This window comes from Canis lupus, chromosome 26, assembly GCF_011100685.1.
Source record: "Canis lupus familiaris isolate Mischka breed German Shepherd chromosome 26, alternate assembly UU_Cfam_GSD_1.0, whole genome shotgun sequence".
In the NCBI taxonomy this organism is placed as follows: domain Eukaryota; kingdom Metazoa; phylum Chordata; class Mammalia; order Carnivora; family Canidae; genus Canis; species Canis lupus.
Genome location: NC_049247.1, coordinates 18,629,664 through 18,646,277, shown reverse-complemented (window position 1 = coordinate 18,646,277; position 16,614 = coordinate 18,629,664). Strand labels below are relative to the sequence as shown.

At 57.1% G+C, this 16,614-nt stretch overlaps 1 protein-coding gene across 2 annotated transcripts; it reads right to left on the bottom strand.

The window, feature by feature from the left end:
• Nucleotides 1-9,454: 9,454 nt before the first annotated feature.
• Nucleotides 9,455-16,607, bottom strand: TMEM119 (transmembrane protein 119). 2 transcript variants are annotated; one of them, XM_038575433.1, is made up of 2 exons: nt 16,504-16,607; nt 9,455-11,615 (listed from the first exon to the last, which is right to left on the bottom strand). In XM_038575433.1, exon 2 carries the CDS (start codon nt 11,602-11,604, stop codon nt 10,759-10,761), a length of 846 nt encoding a protein of 281 aa, XP_038431361.1. In that variant the 5' UTR covers nt 11,605-11,615; nt 16,504-16,607; the 3' UTR covers nt 9,455-10,758. The 2 variants fall into 2 exon arrangements, with proteins under 2 accessions (XP_038431361.1, XP_038431362.1); XM_038575434.1 differs by lacking the exon at nt 16,504-16,607 and adding an exon at nt 14,642-16,476.
• Between the last annotated feature and the right edge of the window lie 7 nt (nt 16,608-16,614).

The following is a 16,614-nucleotide window of genomic DNA, read 5'->3' as shown; positions in this document are numbered from 1 at the left end:
AAGCAGAGACTAAGGATAGAAACAAGTAATTCATGGGAGAAGTACTCTGTAAGGAGAGAGTTCCCTTTCTCACCAGTATTCAGACAGCCCTACCTAACCCACCAATGGGATACCACTTCTCACCTATTGGATGGGAAAAAGCCTGAATGCCAGCAGTGTCGTCAAGGATGTAGAGAAATGGGGGGTCCTTCTAGACCAAGATGGGAATGGAAACTGGTGCCGCATCTTGGACAAGTCATTTGGCAGCATCTGTGAGCAGGCTATGCATGTTCCTTTGACCTGGCGATCCCACCAGAAGGACCTACAGGCAGGGGCACTCCCTGGGTCTGCAAAGACAGGCACCTGGAGGACGCCCTTGGAAATGTGTGAGGACACAGGGCCACCCAGCTCTGCCATCTGTGACCTCCCTTCACGAGCTCACCCAGGGCCTGCTGCAGCCTCTGTACCTACCCAGGGGAATCCCGAACTGGCTCCATTCTGGGGACACCTGAAGCCCGGGTGACCGGAAGTCCTCACCTCAGTCACACACCTGACTTGTGTGTATAAGTCCATCACGCCAGGGCTGCTCCCTGGAGCTCAGAGCCCTTTCCATTCTCATAAGGTAGACCACAAGGAGGTTGAGCTCCCAGGGCAGACCTAGGATCTGAGCCCTCTCCCCCACGTGCCGGCTGTGTAACCTTGGACAAGTCACCTCACCTCCATCAACAATTCGCCAGAGCAGGGATGGTTTCCTCGCCAGCTAAATGAAGTTGATCAAACCAACTCTGTAGTGATTTTTCAGGTGAAACCATTTACGTGAAAAGCAAATTGGGAAATACTATGTCAGTATTGACCACCCCTCATGTTGCAGCACCCCCCCAACAGCCAATTCTCTCTGAATATCCCCTCACTGGGCAGGAGCACCATCATTACCACTGCCACACTGATGGGCACAGAGACAGCTTCCCTTCTTCCACCTGTAAACAACACTGGCATGAACATCCTCATAGGTCCATGTGTAGGCCAGCCCTGGAAAAGAATTTCTGGGGCAAAGGGCAGGGACATTTACAACAATGGTCAATGTGGCCATCTGACCCCTCCGAGAGGGCCATTCATCTTCCCTCTGCTCTGCTGAAAACCAGACCATGTGAAGATCAAATCTGAACAAAGACAAGATGTTCCTGTCTTATGAGAGGTCATGGGAAAAAACCAAAAGTATTTCTAACTGGCTCCCCAATAGCTGGCCCCGTCCCTCCAGCCAGAGCTCTGCTGCAGGCCGGACTGTGGGGAAACTGGCCCTCAGGCCCGGCCTGTTCAACTTAGGTGCGCTAGAAGGAAGGACTTCCTAATAGGGAGGCATTCGCAGATGCTGGAGAGGACAGAATTTGCGGGAAGGATTCCTCTAGGGGTCTCTTAAGGGGAGAGAGGGGTAGTTTGAGTTCTCTGGGGAGGATTGGGAAGTGGCAGTGGAAGAAGCCAGATTCTCCCAAGACCTTCATGTCCAAGAATTGAGTGGCTCTTTGTACTTAGGGTAAATGGCATCCCGCAGTGCTTTCCCCAGGTGCTGACCATAACACCTCACACAGGAACAGTTTGGAACCCACCAGCTGGCTAAAATCCAGAGCAAGCCTCCTTCTTCCCTTTGCCAGAGACTCAGCTGAGGCCCAGGGAGGGCAAGTGACTTGCCCCCGCAGCACAGCCCGGGAGAGGGTAGAGCTGGACCCCCTCCCCCACCCCCACCCGGGGGCACGGACCCAGAGCCGGTGCCTGCCCAGGGCCTCCCACCTGCAAGTTCACGTCTCCGGAGAGCCCGAGGGCTGTGGGCCGGTCCTCCAGACCCGGTGGACTCGGAATCCCCGCACATGCCGCATCCTGGGCAGGACCAAGGGCCCCAGGCTGCCAAGGGCCGACTGCTCCTTCACCTGCCACGTGACCTCGGGGTGATGCCAGGGGCTCAGACACCTGCTCCACCAGCGAGTGGGAGCGCCGCACCTGCGCGCATGCGCCGTGTGTGAGCCCGCAGGGCCCGGCCCCGCGGGCGGGGGGCTGTGGTCAGAGCCCCCTGCGCCACCTTTCTGCCCGCAGACCACGGGCGCCCCGGCCCCCGGCCCCTGTGACGACACCTGCTGCCCCAGCTGAGCTGCAGGGCCACGCGGAAGTGTGGGCGCCTTGGGCTTGGGCCTCTGCTCTAACCCTGTTGTCCTGCATTCGTTCGTTCATTCATTCATTCATTCACTCATTCATTCATTCGGGGGCAGGATTGCAGGCCTTTTCAGAGCACCGGCCATGGGCTCCAAAGCCTCAGGAGATTCAAAGCCCAGCTCAGGCACCTTCTGGCTGTGTGGCCTTGAGCAAGTCACTTCACCTCTCTGAACTTCCATGTCTTCCTCTGTAAAAGGTGCATAATATCTGGGCCTCCCTCAGCTCTGTGAGGACCCAGTGTATAGAAAGTGCTTAGTGCTGTGCCTGCCACACGGTGGGTACTCAAGTGATGGAAACTGGATGTGATAGTGGGATATAAACACTGACCAAGGACAGACGTAGGAGATGGGGGTAGAGGGGGGTTTTTCAGGGAACCTCGTCTCAACCCTCCCTAGGGTGGGTGTAAGGGAGATGTCCTACCTCCAATGTCACCCTTCCTCTCTGCTCCTCATTCAGGGAGCAACTCAAAGGGACCTCAGGACTCCTTGCTCAGCATTCACTGAGTACCTACTGGGTACCCAACTCCATACTGGGCTCTGACCCGCAGCGCTGGGCAGGGAAGCCACAGAATCTCAGAGATCAGAATGGCCCGCAGCATCCTCTCCGTAGCTTCCTGGCAGCAGGAGTGACAAAGATCGTCAGGAGAGTCTAGAGAAATGGAGCCCTTTCTCTACCCTGGACCCCGGGCCATGGGCTCGAGGAGCACCTTCTCATCTGAGTCTCACAACTGGGCAGGACTCGTGCTTTCACAGGGAAGGGGTTGAGGCCCCCAAAGCAGGGAGAAGCTGCCCAAGGTCACGCAGCCTGGAAGTGGAATCCCAACTCGGATTTGAATCCAAATCTTTTGGAATGCGGATACCTTCTGTCCTTCCCCTACACTGCCTGAAGGAGTCTCCCGCTCAGAGTCAGTGCTGATAAGTGGCTTGTTTTGTTTCATTTTGTTTTTTAATTTGTTTTTATTGACGTTTGATTTGCCAGCATATAGTATAACACCCAGTGTTTGGCTTGTTTTGTAGATGGGAACCCAACAAAGAAGGGAGGGAAGATATTCCAGGTCACCTGGCAACTAATCCAGCTGGGCCACCCTCCCCCCACCCATCTCCCCTCCTCCCACCTTTCCAACTCCCCAGAAATAGCCCTGGCACCCACCCCAGATGAGCCCAAGTCTCTGGGCTCCCCGACCCACGTTGTCAGCCACGTCTCCAGCTACACTCGCTCAGACAATGTCTAAGCCCTAACTGGGGTCACCACACCTCAGAGGGAACAGCTGCCACATGACCCCTGGCCCCCATCAGGCGCCAAACCCCTGCAGAGGGGCATACAGGGTTGGGGGGGTCTTTGCCCAAAGGGTAGCATGAGCCTGTCTCTTCTCTCCAGTCACACCCTTCGCCCCCTCCGTGGAGTTCACGGGACTTTCCTGGATACTGGCATTGTTCTGCTTTTACCAACATTTCCCGGCCCGTCTGCCCTGACCCACCCCAAGAAAACTCTAAAACAACTCTAAAGTTTCAAGTATCTAAGTAAGAATCACTGATCTTAGGATTCTGAAGCTCCTATTACTTAGATCTGGAAGGAAGAGGTAACTCTCGACACAGCTAGACACTTGGAGACAGAAGTTTCCCCCTTTGCACACAGTACGTCACAGTTTACAGCTAACAGAAGCTCACGTTTATTGAACACCCATGGGGGGCCTCTTCTAAACACTGGAAGTGAATGAACTCAACTTCCACCACCTCTCCGAGGCAGGGACCACCATTATTCCCACCTCACAGAAGCAGAAACTCAGGCCCAGGGAGGTTAAGTGACTTGCCTGAGGTCACACTGCCGGGTGGTAGCAGAGTTGAGATTCCAACCCAGGTCATGTGAAGCCTGTACCCCGCGCTCCACTGTGGACCGCGCTCCACTGTCCTACACATTGAGAAGTGCATTCACAGCATTCTGGGGAGCAGGGGGGAGACAGGACAGGGGCTGTGGTCCCAGGGCTTTATAAGTGAAGAGCCTGTAGTTCAAAGTTAGGTAAGCTGACTGCCCAAAGTCACGCAGCTAGAAGGAGCCTAACTAGGTCTCCTGGTTCCTTATTTCCGTATCCCTCTGCCTCTCTCCTCTCCTAGCTGTCCCCAAGCCTCCATGCCTGTACAATCCCAGTCTATCTTTTCCCCTCCAGGCCCCCTAGAGGAGTCTTGTTTCCCAAACCCTAAGGCAGAGGCTACAGGTGGCCACCCATAGACCTGGACCCTCCAGTCTTCCAAGACACCCCCAGGTGTCCCTGCAGGGTCCCCGCAGGTGCCAGGATGCCCGTGCTGGGCACTGCAGAGGCCTCTGGCATCAGGGACCCTGGCAAGAGTGGATTTACGAGCAGGACTATTTTATACTTTGCAGCTGCCGCCATAAACCTTGAACCCATTTGGGGAGAGGGGAGCAGCTGCAGGGGATCCCCCACCCCGGGCCCTGGAGCCAGTGCCAAATCCTTCCTGCTATTTCTGAGCAGCCGGAGGAATCCTGAAATTAAAACCACTCAAAAAAATGACAAATCCCTGTCCCACTCCACATTGGCCTGCTTCTTCCCCAGCATCAGGTGAAGGGCCAGTGATGAAGCAGAGCAGAGCAGAGCTAGACACAGCACAGGACCGCCCACCAAAGACCCCAGATTCCTGGTCAGTTCTGCAGGGTCCTAGCCCCTGTCTGGTCCTCAGATGTCCGCGTATGAGGTGGGGTACTGGTCTAGATCAGGATTTCTGAGACCCTCCAAGCTTCAGAAGTTCACTACAGTAGCTTAGCTCAAACATTCCTACCCTAAGTTTCAGTGTTTCAACTGCTGGCTGTGTGACCTTGGGCAAATTACCCGACCTCTCTGAGTCTATTGTTTTCATCTGTCAAATGGGGAGAAATAACAACCGTCTCATTAAGAAAGCTGTAAGGGGGATCCCTGGGTGGTTCAGTGGTTTAGCACCTGCCTTCAGCCTAGGGCATGATCCTGGAGTCCCTGGATCAAGTCCCACATGGAGCCTGCTTCTCCCTCTGCCCGTGTCTCTGCCTCTCTCTCTCTCTCTCTCTCTAATAAATAAATAAAATCTTAAAAAAAAAAAAAGAAAACTGTAAGGAAGAAATAAACTAACATCAGGAGTTCACAGCAGCTTTCTTTGTAATAGCCAAAAGCTGGAAAACCACCCAAACGTCCATCAGCAGGTGAATGAATTAACAAATTGTAGTGTATCCACACAAGGGAATACTACTCAGCAGTAAAAAGTGGTGAAATATTAATACATACAATAGCCTGAATAAATCTCACAATATTTATGCTGCATGCAAGAAGCCAGATAAAAAGAGCACACAAATGGTTCCATTTATAAAAAATTCCAGAAAATAAAAATGAGTCATAGTGACAGAGAGAGTAGATCAATAGTGGTCTAAGGATTGAGGTGGGGAGGAACAACAATCAGCAGAGATTACAAAGGGGTACGAAGAAACAATCAGAGGTGACAGATGTGTCCATTATCTTGACTGTGTGAATGGCTTTATGAGTATACACGTATGTCAAATTATCAAATTGCACATTTTAACTGTGTGATTTTATGATGTGTCAATTATACCTCAACAAAGCTGTAAAAACTAATATCAGAGGATGCCCGGGCAGCTCAGTGGTTGAGCATCTGCCTTTGGCTCAGGTTGTGATCCCAGGGTCCTGGGATCGGGTCTTGCATCGGGCTCCGCAGCCGGGTCTATGGGTGCCCTGCTTCTCCCTCTGCCTATGTCTCTGCCTCTCTCTCTCTCTGTGTCTCTCATGAATAAATAAATAAAATCTTTAAAAAAAGAACTAGTATTAGTAAAGCACCAGACACATATAATAGCACATATATTTATGGCGGCCATTCCTGTTATTAATCACTATGGTTCCATCTAGATGATTCTTTGATTCATTTTCTGTCTCCTCCACTCACATATAGCCTCAGATCTGTTGTGCTAATGGTGTGTCCTCAATCCCTGGCACACAGTAGGTGCTCATTAAAGAGTCTGAGGTTGGAAAACAGAGTCCATGACCGTGGCAGTTGCTCCTTGGCCACCTTGGAACCCAGAGAGCTGATTAATGGCAACTGGGACAGACTCAGTGGTTCCGGGACTCTGCATGCACTGGGCAGTCACAGTCAACCCCCCGAGGGGGAGAGTAGGGTTAAAACAAGGAAGCAGGACCCACGATGAAATGCAACGGACACCCCGACATCAGTAGAAGGGCTCAGCAGTAGAAGGGTTCATCAGTAGAAGAACCACAAACAGGTTCTTAAAATGGAGCAGGAGGCTCAGTGCTGAAGGGCCTGGCTCGAGGAGTCAGACAGGCCTGGGTTCAAATCCCAGCTACGCCCATCTGTGTGACATTGGGCAAGCCTCTGCACCCTCTGTTTCCATATCTATAAAATGGGGGGTCATGATATTGCTCATCTCTCTGTGGGGAGTGTGGTGAGGGTTAAATGGATGTGCTGGCACAGAGGGCTTCCCTCAGCCTTATACACATGCACGCACGTGCATACACGGAGCACCTACTGTGTACCGGGCCACCCTGCCCAGTTCTGGGGACACTGTGGTGGACAGACCCACAGGCAGTGACAATTGCCCAGCTCTACCCTCAGACACTCTGATTTAATTGGTCTGGGTGAGCGGGGGCACGCCTCGCTGACTCAGTCGGTAGAGCACACGAATCTTGATCCTCAAGGTCATCAGTTCAGGCCCATAGAGATGATTTTAATTATTTTATTATTTTTTATTATTTTAATTAAATAATTACCTAATTAATTAATGATCTGGGTGGAGCCCAGGAGTTATGATATTAAAAAGTTCTCATATAATCCCAACGTGCAGGTTGTGACCCTTACCAGGCAGGGTAAGATCATCTCCCTTTACACACATGGAAACAAAAGGGGTACGAAGAAACAATCAGGGGGGACAGATATGTCCGTTGTCTTGACTGTGTGAATGGCCCAGAGAAGTGAGGCCACTTGCCCAAGGCCACACAGCTAAGGAAGGGTGGAGCTGGCATTGACCCCGGCAGTGTCCCCAGGGCTCAAACCACCTAATGACCCCAAGAGGGTTAAAGACGCTGAGCCTGGTACAGAGCTCCCAGGAGGCAGTGACTTCTGCCCATGCTCTTGCTTGGGACATGAGCCAGAGAATGCCCGGCCCCCCCCAGGGTGAGGCCGGGGTGATCCGAGAAAGTCAGGGCACCTGGAAGAGGCCCCTCCGGCCCCCCGCTGGCCCCCGCCACACCTCCCCAGAAGCCCCCACTTCCGCACGGAGTGGGGGTCTGTGTCTTGACAGGGTTTTGTTCCCCTCCCCCTCCCTCTGTACAGCCCGAGCGACAGCAGGCCTGGCCCCCAGACAGATGCGCAGCCTGGGGGCAGCTGTGCGGTTTTACAAGCCCTGGGACAGTGGGGGCCTGTTCTGGCCCTGGCAGATTCCCGGATCCCTGCGAACAGTGGGGACCCCCCAGCTCCCACCCACAAGCCCAGCCTCCCTCATGAGGCCACAGCACACACGTGCCCCCAGCCCCCTCCATAGCGCACCCTCTGCTGCTGCCTGGCCAGATGCGTGCCCTGGGAAGGCTCTTCCCGTGACTCCGACAAAAATGTGGGAGCAGGGGCACCTGGGTGGCTCAGTGGCTGAGCATCTGCCTTTGGCTCACGGGGTCCCGAGCTCCCGGGATCGAGTCCCACGTTGGGCTCCCTGCAGGGAGCCTGCTTCTCCCTCTGCCTGTGTCTCTGCCTCTCTGTGTTTCTCATGAATAAACAAATAAAATCTTTTTTTAAAATGTGGGAGCATACTGGAGGGCTCTAAGCGGAACAGGCCCCTGCTTCCTCCTCCCCAAGGGCTTCATTCACGCATCCACAAAGCTGTAGAGCCTGATGGAGAAGTCACTCTAGAATCAGACCAGGCTGGAGTCCCGGCTCTGTGACCCAGGCAACTGTCTGCCTCTGTGGACCTGTTTCCGCCTCTGCGAGGAAACAGCAGCAGGGCTCTCTCCTCAGGGTGGGAGTCTCAAGGAGTAAATGACGTTCGGTGCTTAGAGCAGTGCCTGGTACGTAAGAGGTGCTCGTTAGCTGTGAGCAATTATTAGTAGTACTGAGCCCAGGGGAGTGTGGGAGAGAGTCTGGGTGGGGGCTGTCAGGGGGGGCAGGTGACATCTAGGCTGGAAGCTAAAAGAGGAGGGGAAGTTAGCAAGACAAGGAAAGAGGTGGAAGGGTGCCTTAGGCAGAGGGAATAGTAGCTGTAAAAGCTCAGAGGTGAGGGAGAGGTTGACTCCCTCCCTGGGGCTCAAACTACCTCCTGAATCCCCACCCTCTTCAGTCCTGGAAGACACAGGCTACCGTTAAGGCCACACATTTTGTGTCCTCTAATGGGCCCCGTGACAATTAATGGGGAACCAGCGGCCAGGGAACTGCTGATTGCAAAATTCATCCCTGCCTGCTCCCCAGGAATCTCGACATCTGCTGCTGTCTTACCCGGGCTTTACTTGTTATGGGGAAGCTTATGTATATCCCGCCACACCCGATTACCTCGGACCGTGCAGGAGCTCAGAAACGAGGGGAGAGCCTGTCCCACACAGAGACCCTGAGTGACTTGGTCCGGGACACGCAGCATTCACTTATCCATATTGGATTTTCCCTACATTCTTGGGCAGGAGCCGGTCTGGGCTGAGGGGGAGTGCCCTTCCCCACTGCGCGAGACAGAGGCCTTGTGTGTTATGAAACCCAAACCTGGTCCCCCCTGAAGGGATGTGGGGTCAGCAGAGGAGAGGAGCTGGGGGGACAGCCTCCCTGCCCCCCTCACCCCGGGGGATCCAGCACGTGCTCCCAGCCCAGCCACATCTGGATTCCAGCTGGCAGCTCCAGGGAGGAGGGGCAGCAGTGGCTGCAGGAACTTGCCATCAAAGGCAAGGAAGAGCCTGGTGGGCGAGGAGACAAAGGCTGGGGCTGCCTCCCACCCCAGGCCAAGGGTGCCAGGAGCCTGGCATTGTCCGCGAGATCTGTTCTAGTCCTCGGCCGCTCTGCCAGCAGGCGGGAGACTGAAACCTTGGCTGGCAGCTCTTCCCCTGCTCATGTTTCCCGGAAAAGGAGGTGGGAACCCCTTCGACGTTCCTTTCACGAATCTTCTCATTCAGCCTCTCGGGGCCTGCCTGATGTGTCTCTCCCCAAAAGCCCCACCCCATGGAACAGCCTGGAAGAAATACTCTACTCCCACCCCTGCCAGCAGACTCATTCCCATCCCCTCAGAAAACCAGCGACACTCAGGCCAGAATAAAGGTTTATTGTGCTGGTTTGCTATATCTCAGCACCTAAAAATTGTGCAGAGGTTGGGGGAGGGGCCCAGATGGAGGGGTGAGGAGGAGGACCCTCCAGAGCCTCCCCAAATCAAGACGGAGCTCAGGCTCCCTTGTCAAAGGCTAAAGAATGCTGTGAGCACAGGCTGCCAGACAACGCATATGAGCAAAGGGTGGGGGGGCCAGGGCCCCACAGCTCCAGGCTGGGTGTTAGAAGCCCTCCCCTACCCCCTCAGACTCCCCCAGAGTGGGGCCCTCTCACATACAGACCCCCAGTTTCTGGGCTGCTTTGGGGGCCTGATAAGAAAGGCTCAATTCATTCACCCCCATGCCCGTAGCAATAATGGGATGAGAAATTCCTTCCCAGGCAGAGATGCTTGGAAGAACTTAAGCAGGCTGAGGCCCCCAGGCCCCACACCCCCAACCCCAACTAGGGGGCGCCTTCACGAACATTTGGGGCAGTAATTTTCCAGAGTGTGCTCTGCAAGTTTTTATTCTGTAGCTGTAAAAAAAAAAAAGAAAAAAAAAGTACCCTGTGGTCAAAAGCAGTTTGCGATAGATCAAGCCAAATCAGATTGTGCGCGGGGCCTTTCCTGGAGTATTTGCAGAGCCCTGGGGTGCTCTAAGGGGAGGGAGGGTGCAGGGAGCGGAGAGGCAGCGTTTCCTCAACTCATTGGACCCCAAAATCCTTTTCCCATGGAGTACCCCAGGGAACTCAGCCTTGGAAACGCTCACTTAGGGATGCGTCATGAGGCGTGCACAGGCCCCTTGGAAGCTTCCTGATTCACAGGCCCGCTTCTGCAGTAGCTCTAGTGACGCCCCTCCCGGGGCCTCTGACTCGTCCTGTTCACCCTCGTCCAAAACTCCTCGCTATCCTAATTTCTCTCTCCTACCTCCGTGGAAGAGCGGCAGCGTTGGCACCATCACAGGGGGCCTGTGACATACGTTGCCCAGATGACGTGGCTGATTTCGTGGGGTGTGTTATCACGAATACAGCGAGGATCCTTCCCATCCGCCCCCACCCCAGAGAGGCTGTTTGGGATGCAGCCCTCTGAGGCCGCAGGGGCGGGTGTCCCTGGTACCTGGGGTGATTCCTGGGGTAGACTGGAGACCAGCATCTCTGCCCGCTGCAGGGCCGGGACGCACGGGCATTGGCAGCAGGGGGTGGCCGAGGAGGGGGTGTCGGGAGCGGGAAGGGTCAGGGGCCTTTCCACCCCCATGGAGGTGACCACTAGGGGTCGGACAGTCCGGGCCAGAGCCCCCGAGGCCTGTTAGACCTTGGGGGCGACACTGCAAGCACAGGGGCTTTCGGGGGGGTCAGCTGGTCCCCTGGCTTCCTGGGCCAGCGAAGGGGCCGACTCCGGCTCGCCTGGGCCCGGGCCGGGGTCGGCCTCCAGGGCCCCCTCCGCCCCCGCGGGGCAGGGCTCGGCCGGCGCGGCTGGCTTCTCGGCCGGGCTCCCGCGTCCCCGGGCTTCCTGGTCCACCTCCCGGCCGCCGCTCTCGTCCCCCTCCGACCTGCCGTCCAGCCTGGCTCCGTCCCCGCCGCCCAGGGCAGCCCGGGTGGGGGACCTGAGGTTCTGGGTGGCCGCGAGGATGTCAGCCTGGAGCTGCTGGGACGAATCCAGGGCCTCCTCGGGCCGGCCGTCGGGAGCCCGGTCGGGGACCTCGCTGAAGGCCCGCGGGCCCCCCGCCCGGTCACTCTGGTCCACGTACTTCTTCTTGGGGAAAGATGACGGGTAGTAGGCCGAGGCCTTGTGCTTCTGGCGGGTGATGAGGGCAGCGCAGACGATGAACATCAGCAGGAACGCCAGGGAGCCCACCACGGCGATGAGCATCACGTACTGGCGGAAGAAGTCCACGATCCCGTCCAGGAAGTTGGTGGGGGGCTTGGGGCCCGCCAGGGGCGTGGGCTGGGCTCCCACCGATGTGGGGCTGAGCGCCGGGGTCCGGGGCGGCGGGGGGCTTGGGGAGGAGGCCGACGAGCCCTCGGCGTCCCCGCTGCCCCCCGCGTCCTCCAGGGAGGCGGCCCGCAGGGGCATGGAGTAGGCCGCGGCGGGCAGGGCCCTGAGGAGCAGCAGCAGGGACACGGCCAGCCTGGGGGCCACCGCAGAAACCATGTTGGCGAGACCTGTGGGGAAGCGAGGCAGGAGAGAGCTCGGGTGGGACCCCAGGGCCTCGGCGGGCCCTGAGGAGGTGCGGGAAACGCAGACCACCTCCTGCGGGCCATGCGATGGGACCCGTTCGTTCCTACAGGGGGTTCTTGCCTGCCCTCCCACTTCATTCCAGCATCCTGGAGGGACCCCCAGGGAGTCACCCCACTTCACCCTGAGGTCCCGGAGGGCAGGGGCTGCATCCTATTTATCTCGGCACCCTCAGGGTTTCAAACCCGACCTGCTATACAGTAAGTGCTCAATAAATGTATCTTGACTGACCTGGCTGAATTAATAATGACTTACCCTTTCATTGCTTACCATGTGCCAGGTACTATGTTAAGTTTCTTTTTTTTTTTTTTTTAATTTTTTTATTTATTTATGATAGTCACAGAGAGAGAGAGAGAGAGAGAGAGAGAGGCAGAGACACAGGCAGAGGGAGAAGCAGGCTCCATGCACTGGGAGCCCGACGTGGGATTCGATCCCGGGTCTCCAGGATCGCGCCCTGGGCCAAAGGCAAGCGCCAAACCGCTGCGCCACCCAGGGATCCCTATGTTAAGTTTCTTACACAGAATTTCATCGACTCCCGAGAACCACCTAATGGGGGGAGGTACTATTATCATCCCCATGTTCCAAGTATGGAAGCTGAGGCTCAGAGGGATGAAGTCACTGCCCAGCAAGAGCTGGGGTTGAGATCTGGGCACAGCATGGAGGGAGAAATGACGGTCAGGCTGGGTAAGTAAGAAATGGAGTAACTGATGGGGCGCCTGGGTGGCTCAGTGGTTGACCATCTGCCTTTGGCTCAGGGTGTGATCCCGGGGTCCTGGGATCGAGTCCTGCATCAGGCTCCCCACGGGGAGCCTGCTTCTCCTTCTGCCTGTGTCTCTGCCTCTCTCTGTGTTTCTCATGAATAAACAAATAAAATCTTAAAAAAAAAAAAAAAGAAATGGAGTAGCTAAGGGAGCTGACCCCTCCTCCTCGGGGTGACCCTCCCCAGCAGCCCTCAGTCCTTCTGTGGTCCTGGTCCCTTCTTCAGGAGACGTGCAGGTTTTGAAGCTTCCAGACTCCCTGAGCTCAGTAGAGGGCCTGGATGCCAGGAACATGGTTAGCCCTCCCTCACCTCAAGGCGCAAAGCAGGGCCTGGAGGCCCGGGAGGGGACGTGCAGGCGGGGGGGAACCCTCGTGCCTGAGACAGAGCTGGAGCCTGCTGGAGCCCGAGTCCTAGGCCACCACTAAATGGGAACCAGATGAACCCCGCTCCTCCCTTCCTCCCCCCGCTGGAAGGCTGCTCCCGACGTGAACCCCCAGACCCCATCTGGCCCAGACAGCCAGGCTGACTAATACATTCCACATGGTCCAGGTTTGCGGAGGAGGCCAGCTTCTCAAACAAGGGCTCTCCCTGCCAGCCTAAGGGGGGCTGGATGCTCAGACAAACCCAGAAGCCCCTTGCTGTGTCTCCCTTGTGGGCTGTCCCTGAGAACCCCCTCCTGACCTGTGCAGGGCTTGAAGCTCCAGGACTGAAAAGCCTTGGGATCCCCTTGCCTGACGCCCTCTCTCAGGTGTCAGGGGCCCAGGGGCACAGAGCGAGGTCCTGGGCTGGTGGGGAGGTCAGGTTCCCCACACCTGGGCTGTGTGGCCCCTTGAGTAGCCAGTTCTCACATGGCGGGCAGCACCGGCCTTGTGGGTCACTTGTGGGGATTCAGGGAGCTAAGTGGTTACAATGTCAGGACATGGAGTAGCTTGTGCCAACTGACCTGAGGTCTCCTAATTAAGGATCACTAATTGGAATTAATTCTACTGGTGTCTATTTGAACAAACTGGCTCAGATGACCGAGAAAACCAAAAGGTCATTCTAGGACATAAAAAGAAGCAAAACTACTCAGAGGTTCATTTTAAATTAGCTAATGACCCTGCACTTCCATCGCAGATGAAGCCCCTGCCCCCTTTGCCAGGGTTCAACCCTAGAGTGACCCTATAGCTCAACCCTATAGTTCAACCCTATAACTCAACCCTATAGCTGAACCCTATAGCTCAACACTATAGCTCAACCCTATAGCTCAACGCTGGGGGCTGGCACTGTCCACTTCTGCTTTGCAGACAAAGGACTGGAGGTTCCCAGACAGACAATGACTTGCCCAAGGACACACAGATGGTACGTGTCAGAGCTGGGATTTTAACCTTTCTCTATGTGACTCTGAGAATCCACACGCTGGCACCACACACGTGTACACACACACATTCTCACACACCACACACACACATGCCACATACACACACTTGCACACATGCACATGTACACACACCATACATGCATATGCACACACTCACACATTATACATATATACACACATGACACATACATATATTCAGGCACACACCCATGTTCACACATATACATTGCACAGAGACATACACACTCACAATACCTTCCTGTAGGGAAGGCTCCCATGTGCTCCGGGCTGGCCCCCAAATGAGCTAGCACCCCTGGAGGACATCACTCGTCTGCTGGAACCGGGGGCCTTCCCTACACCCCATACGATACTTGTCCTCAAAGGTCTCTGCAGATAGCTTTGGTCTTTGGGGTCCTTGTCCACGGTCACCTCCCTGCCTTGTGCAAATGAAGCTGAGGGAGACCTTTCATAGTGGCTGCTGAAGTGTCTCACCACCGCAGGGGGCCACGAGGGGCGGGGAGGAGCAGCGGGGGGCATGCAGCCTGCCCCAGAGGCCAGGGCACAGCTAGGATCCCCGCCCCACCCCGGGCCAGTGCTGCCGTCTGCTACAGCCCCCCACAGCCTTGCTTTCCCCATCTGTAAAGTGGGGGGTTGGCGGAGCAGTGAGTGCAGGTCCTGCTCAGAGACACGAGGGCCAGGGGACACGAGTGCAGAGAGCAGCTGGCACTGGGTAGCCGCACACCCGGCAAGCTGGGGCCCAGGAGCAGCCACCCTGCCACCCCAGCAGAGCCCGGGGTGAGCCCCACCTTCGCACCAGGCCGGCAGGTGCTCACCTCCACGAACCGGCTCCTTGCGGCCCCGCCTCGGGAAATGACCAGCTTTTTCACCCTGTTAAGTGAAATCTCAACCCTGACCACCCAGGAATCCGGGGAGCATACACACGCGCGTGTGCGTGCACACACACACACACACAGATACACAGAGACACACACACAGACACACACAGACACCCAGATACACGGAAACAGATACACAGAGACACACACACACACACACACACACACACACACACACACGCCCAGCAACGAGCAGGACAGAGGGGAGGGCCGCCTTCTCCCCGCAGCCCTGGGGTCAGGGACAGAGGTTAAGGAAAGAGGCCACACAAATGATCGCTGGCTCTTAGAGGCCGAGGCCCCGACTCTCAGGTGCCCCCACAGCCCTCAGCGGGGCTCCCCGGGAAAGGTGCAGGACAAGTGTGGGGGAGCCGGCTGGGCCTGAAAAGCAATGATGAGCCCCTGCCCTCTCTGGGCCTCAATTTCCCCTGTGTACCCCAGGCCCAATGGCCCGGACAGCCCCGAAGCGGTCAGCCTCCCGCCAGCTGGCCCCACTCCTTCTGGGAGACGTTAGCCTAGTTCCCCAAGCCCTAGGTTCTTCCAGGGCTCAGAAGCCCGAAGGCCCCCCCGGGAGCGGGCTCAGGCCAACCCCTCTCATTTTACCAGAGGGGAGCCTCAGGGGAGCCTCAGGCCCGTGACTGGGAATGGCCTGCCCCGGGGGTCACCCAACCTGGGGCAGCAGAGCGCGGGCGGAGAGCAGGTCTGACGGGCCCAGGGGACTTCAGGGCACAGCCGTGTCTGGGCTCAGCACGTCCCCTCTGAGGGCCTCGGCTTCCACATCTGTGCCATGGGGCTAAGGGCCCCGCCCCTGGACCAATGTTAGGACAGGAAGCCGCAGTGCCAGGTGAGGAGTGGGGACCAACTAGGGGGCACCTCAGGACTGTGCCGGGACCCCCAGCTTGGAGCAGGGCCTCCCTCCAGAGCCCACGTCACTCAGGGTTGGTGGTTTTGAAGGCCGTGGCCCCAGCAGAGGTGGGGAATACGCAGATGATGCAAATCCACCCCTTGGGCCCCGACCTGAGGCTGAGGGGCCTGAGCCGCTGCCCCACCCCCACCCAGAGACTGGTGGCCAGAGGGGGAGGGGCAGCCCGCAAAAACCTGGCTTCAATTAGTGGCTTTTGGGGGAGGGGGGCTGGCTGAAGCAGTACACCCCCTGCCCCGGGGCAGCCAAGGACAGGGACTTGGGCCCCTTGGAAGGGAGGCCCGGAGAGGAAAGGGGAGTCCCGAGGCTCAAAATACACACCCACACAAAGCAGCGGCAGCAGGGACACACAATCTAGAGGCGCGCAACACAGACACGCTACCCTGTCTCACAGCACACACGCTCACAGCAACGGGGACACACAACGCCCAGACATCCCCAGAAAGTTTGCACAGCCCATCAGCACGGATCCACAGAGGACGCACAACAGACCCGAGCACATAGCCATCCCCGACACACACTCGGTTCCCCCACAGACCACGACGGTCGGGACATCCCGGTTCCACAGGAGCCTCCCGCTGATGCCGCTGATGCCAGGACAACTACCCGGGCCCCCACTTTTCGAGAACCCCTCCCCTACAGTTAGGCCACCACTGTACACGCGCACACTGGCCCGGACACAGAGGAGGTGCACTCACACTCCGCCACCCGAACCCTTAGCACAGATGCCACGCGCACACAGCATCCAACACGCCCTCGGAATGCACACGAACTTAGAGACTCCCCCCAAAGTGCCTGTGCCGGCCTCCGTCCCTAAACCCCCAAGGCGCCCCGAGGCTCCCAGAACAGAGGGGACGCAGAGGGGACACCGGGGACTCACCAGTCCCTCCGCGCGCAGGCCTGGGTGCTCCCGCCAGGTGGAGCGACGGGGAGTGCCAGCTGCCGCTGCCGGGGCTGGCGCCGCCGCCCACCCTCCTGCCCCCGCCTCCTC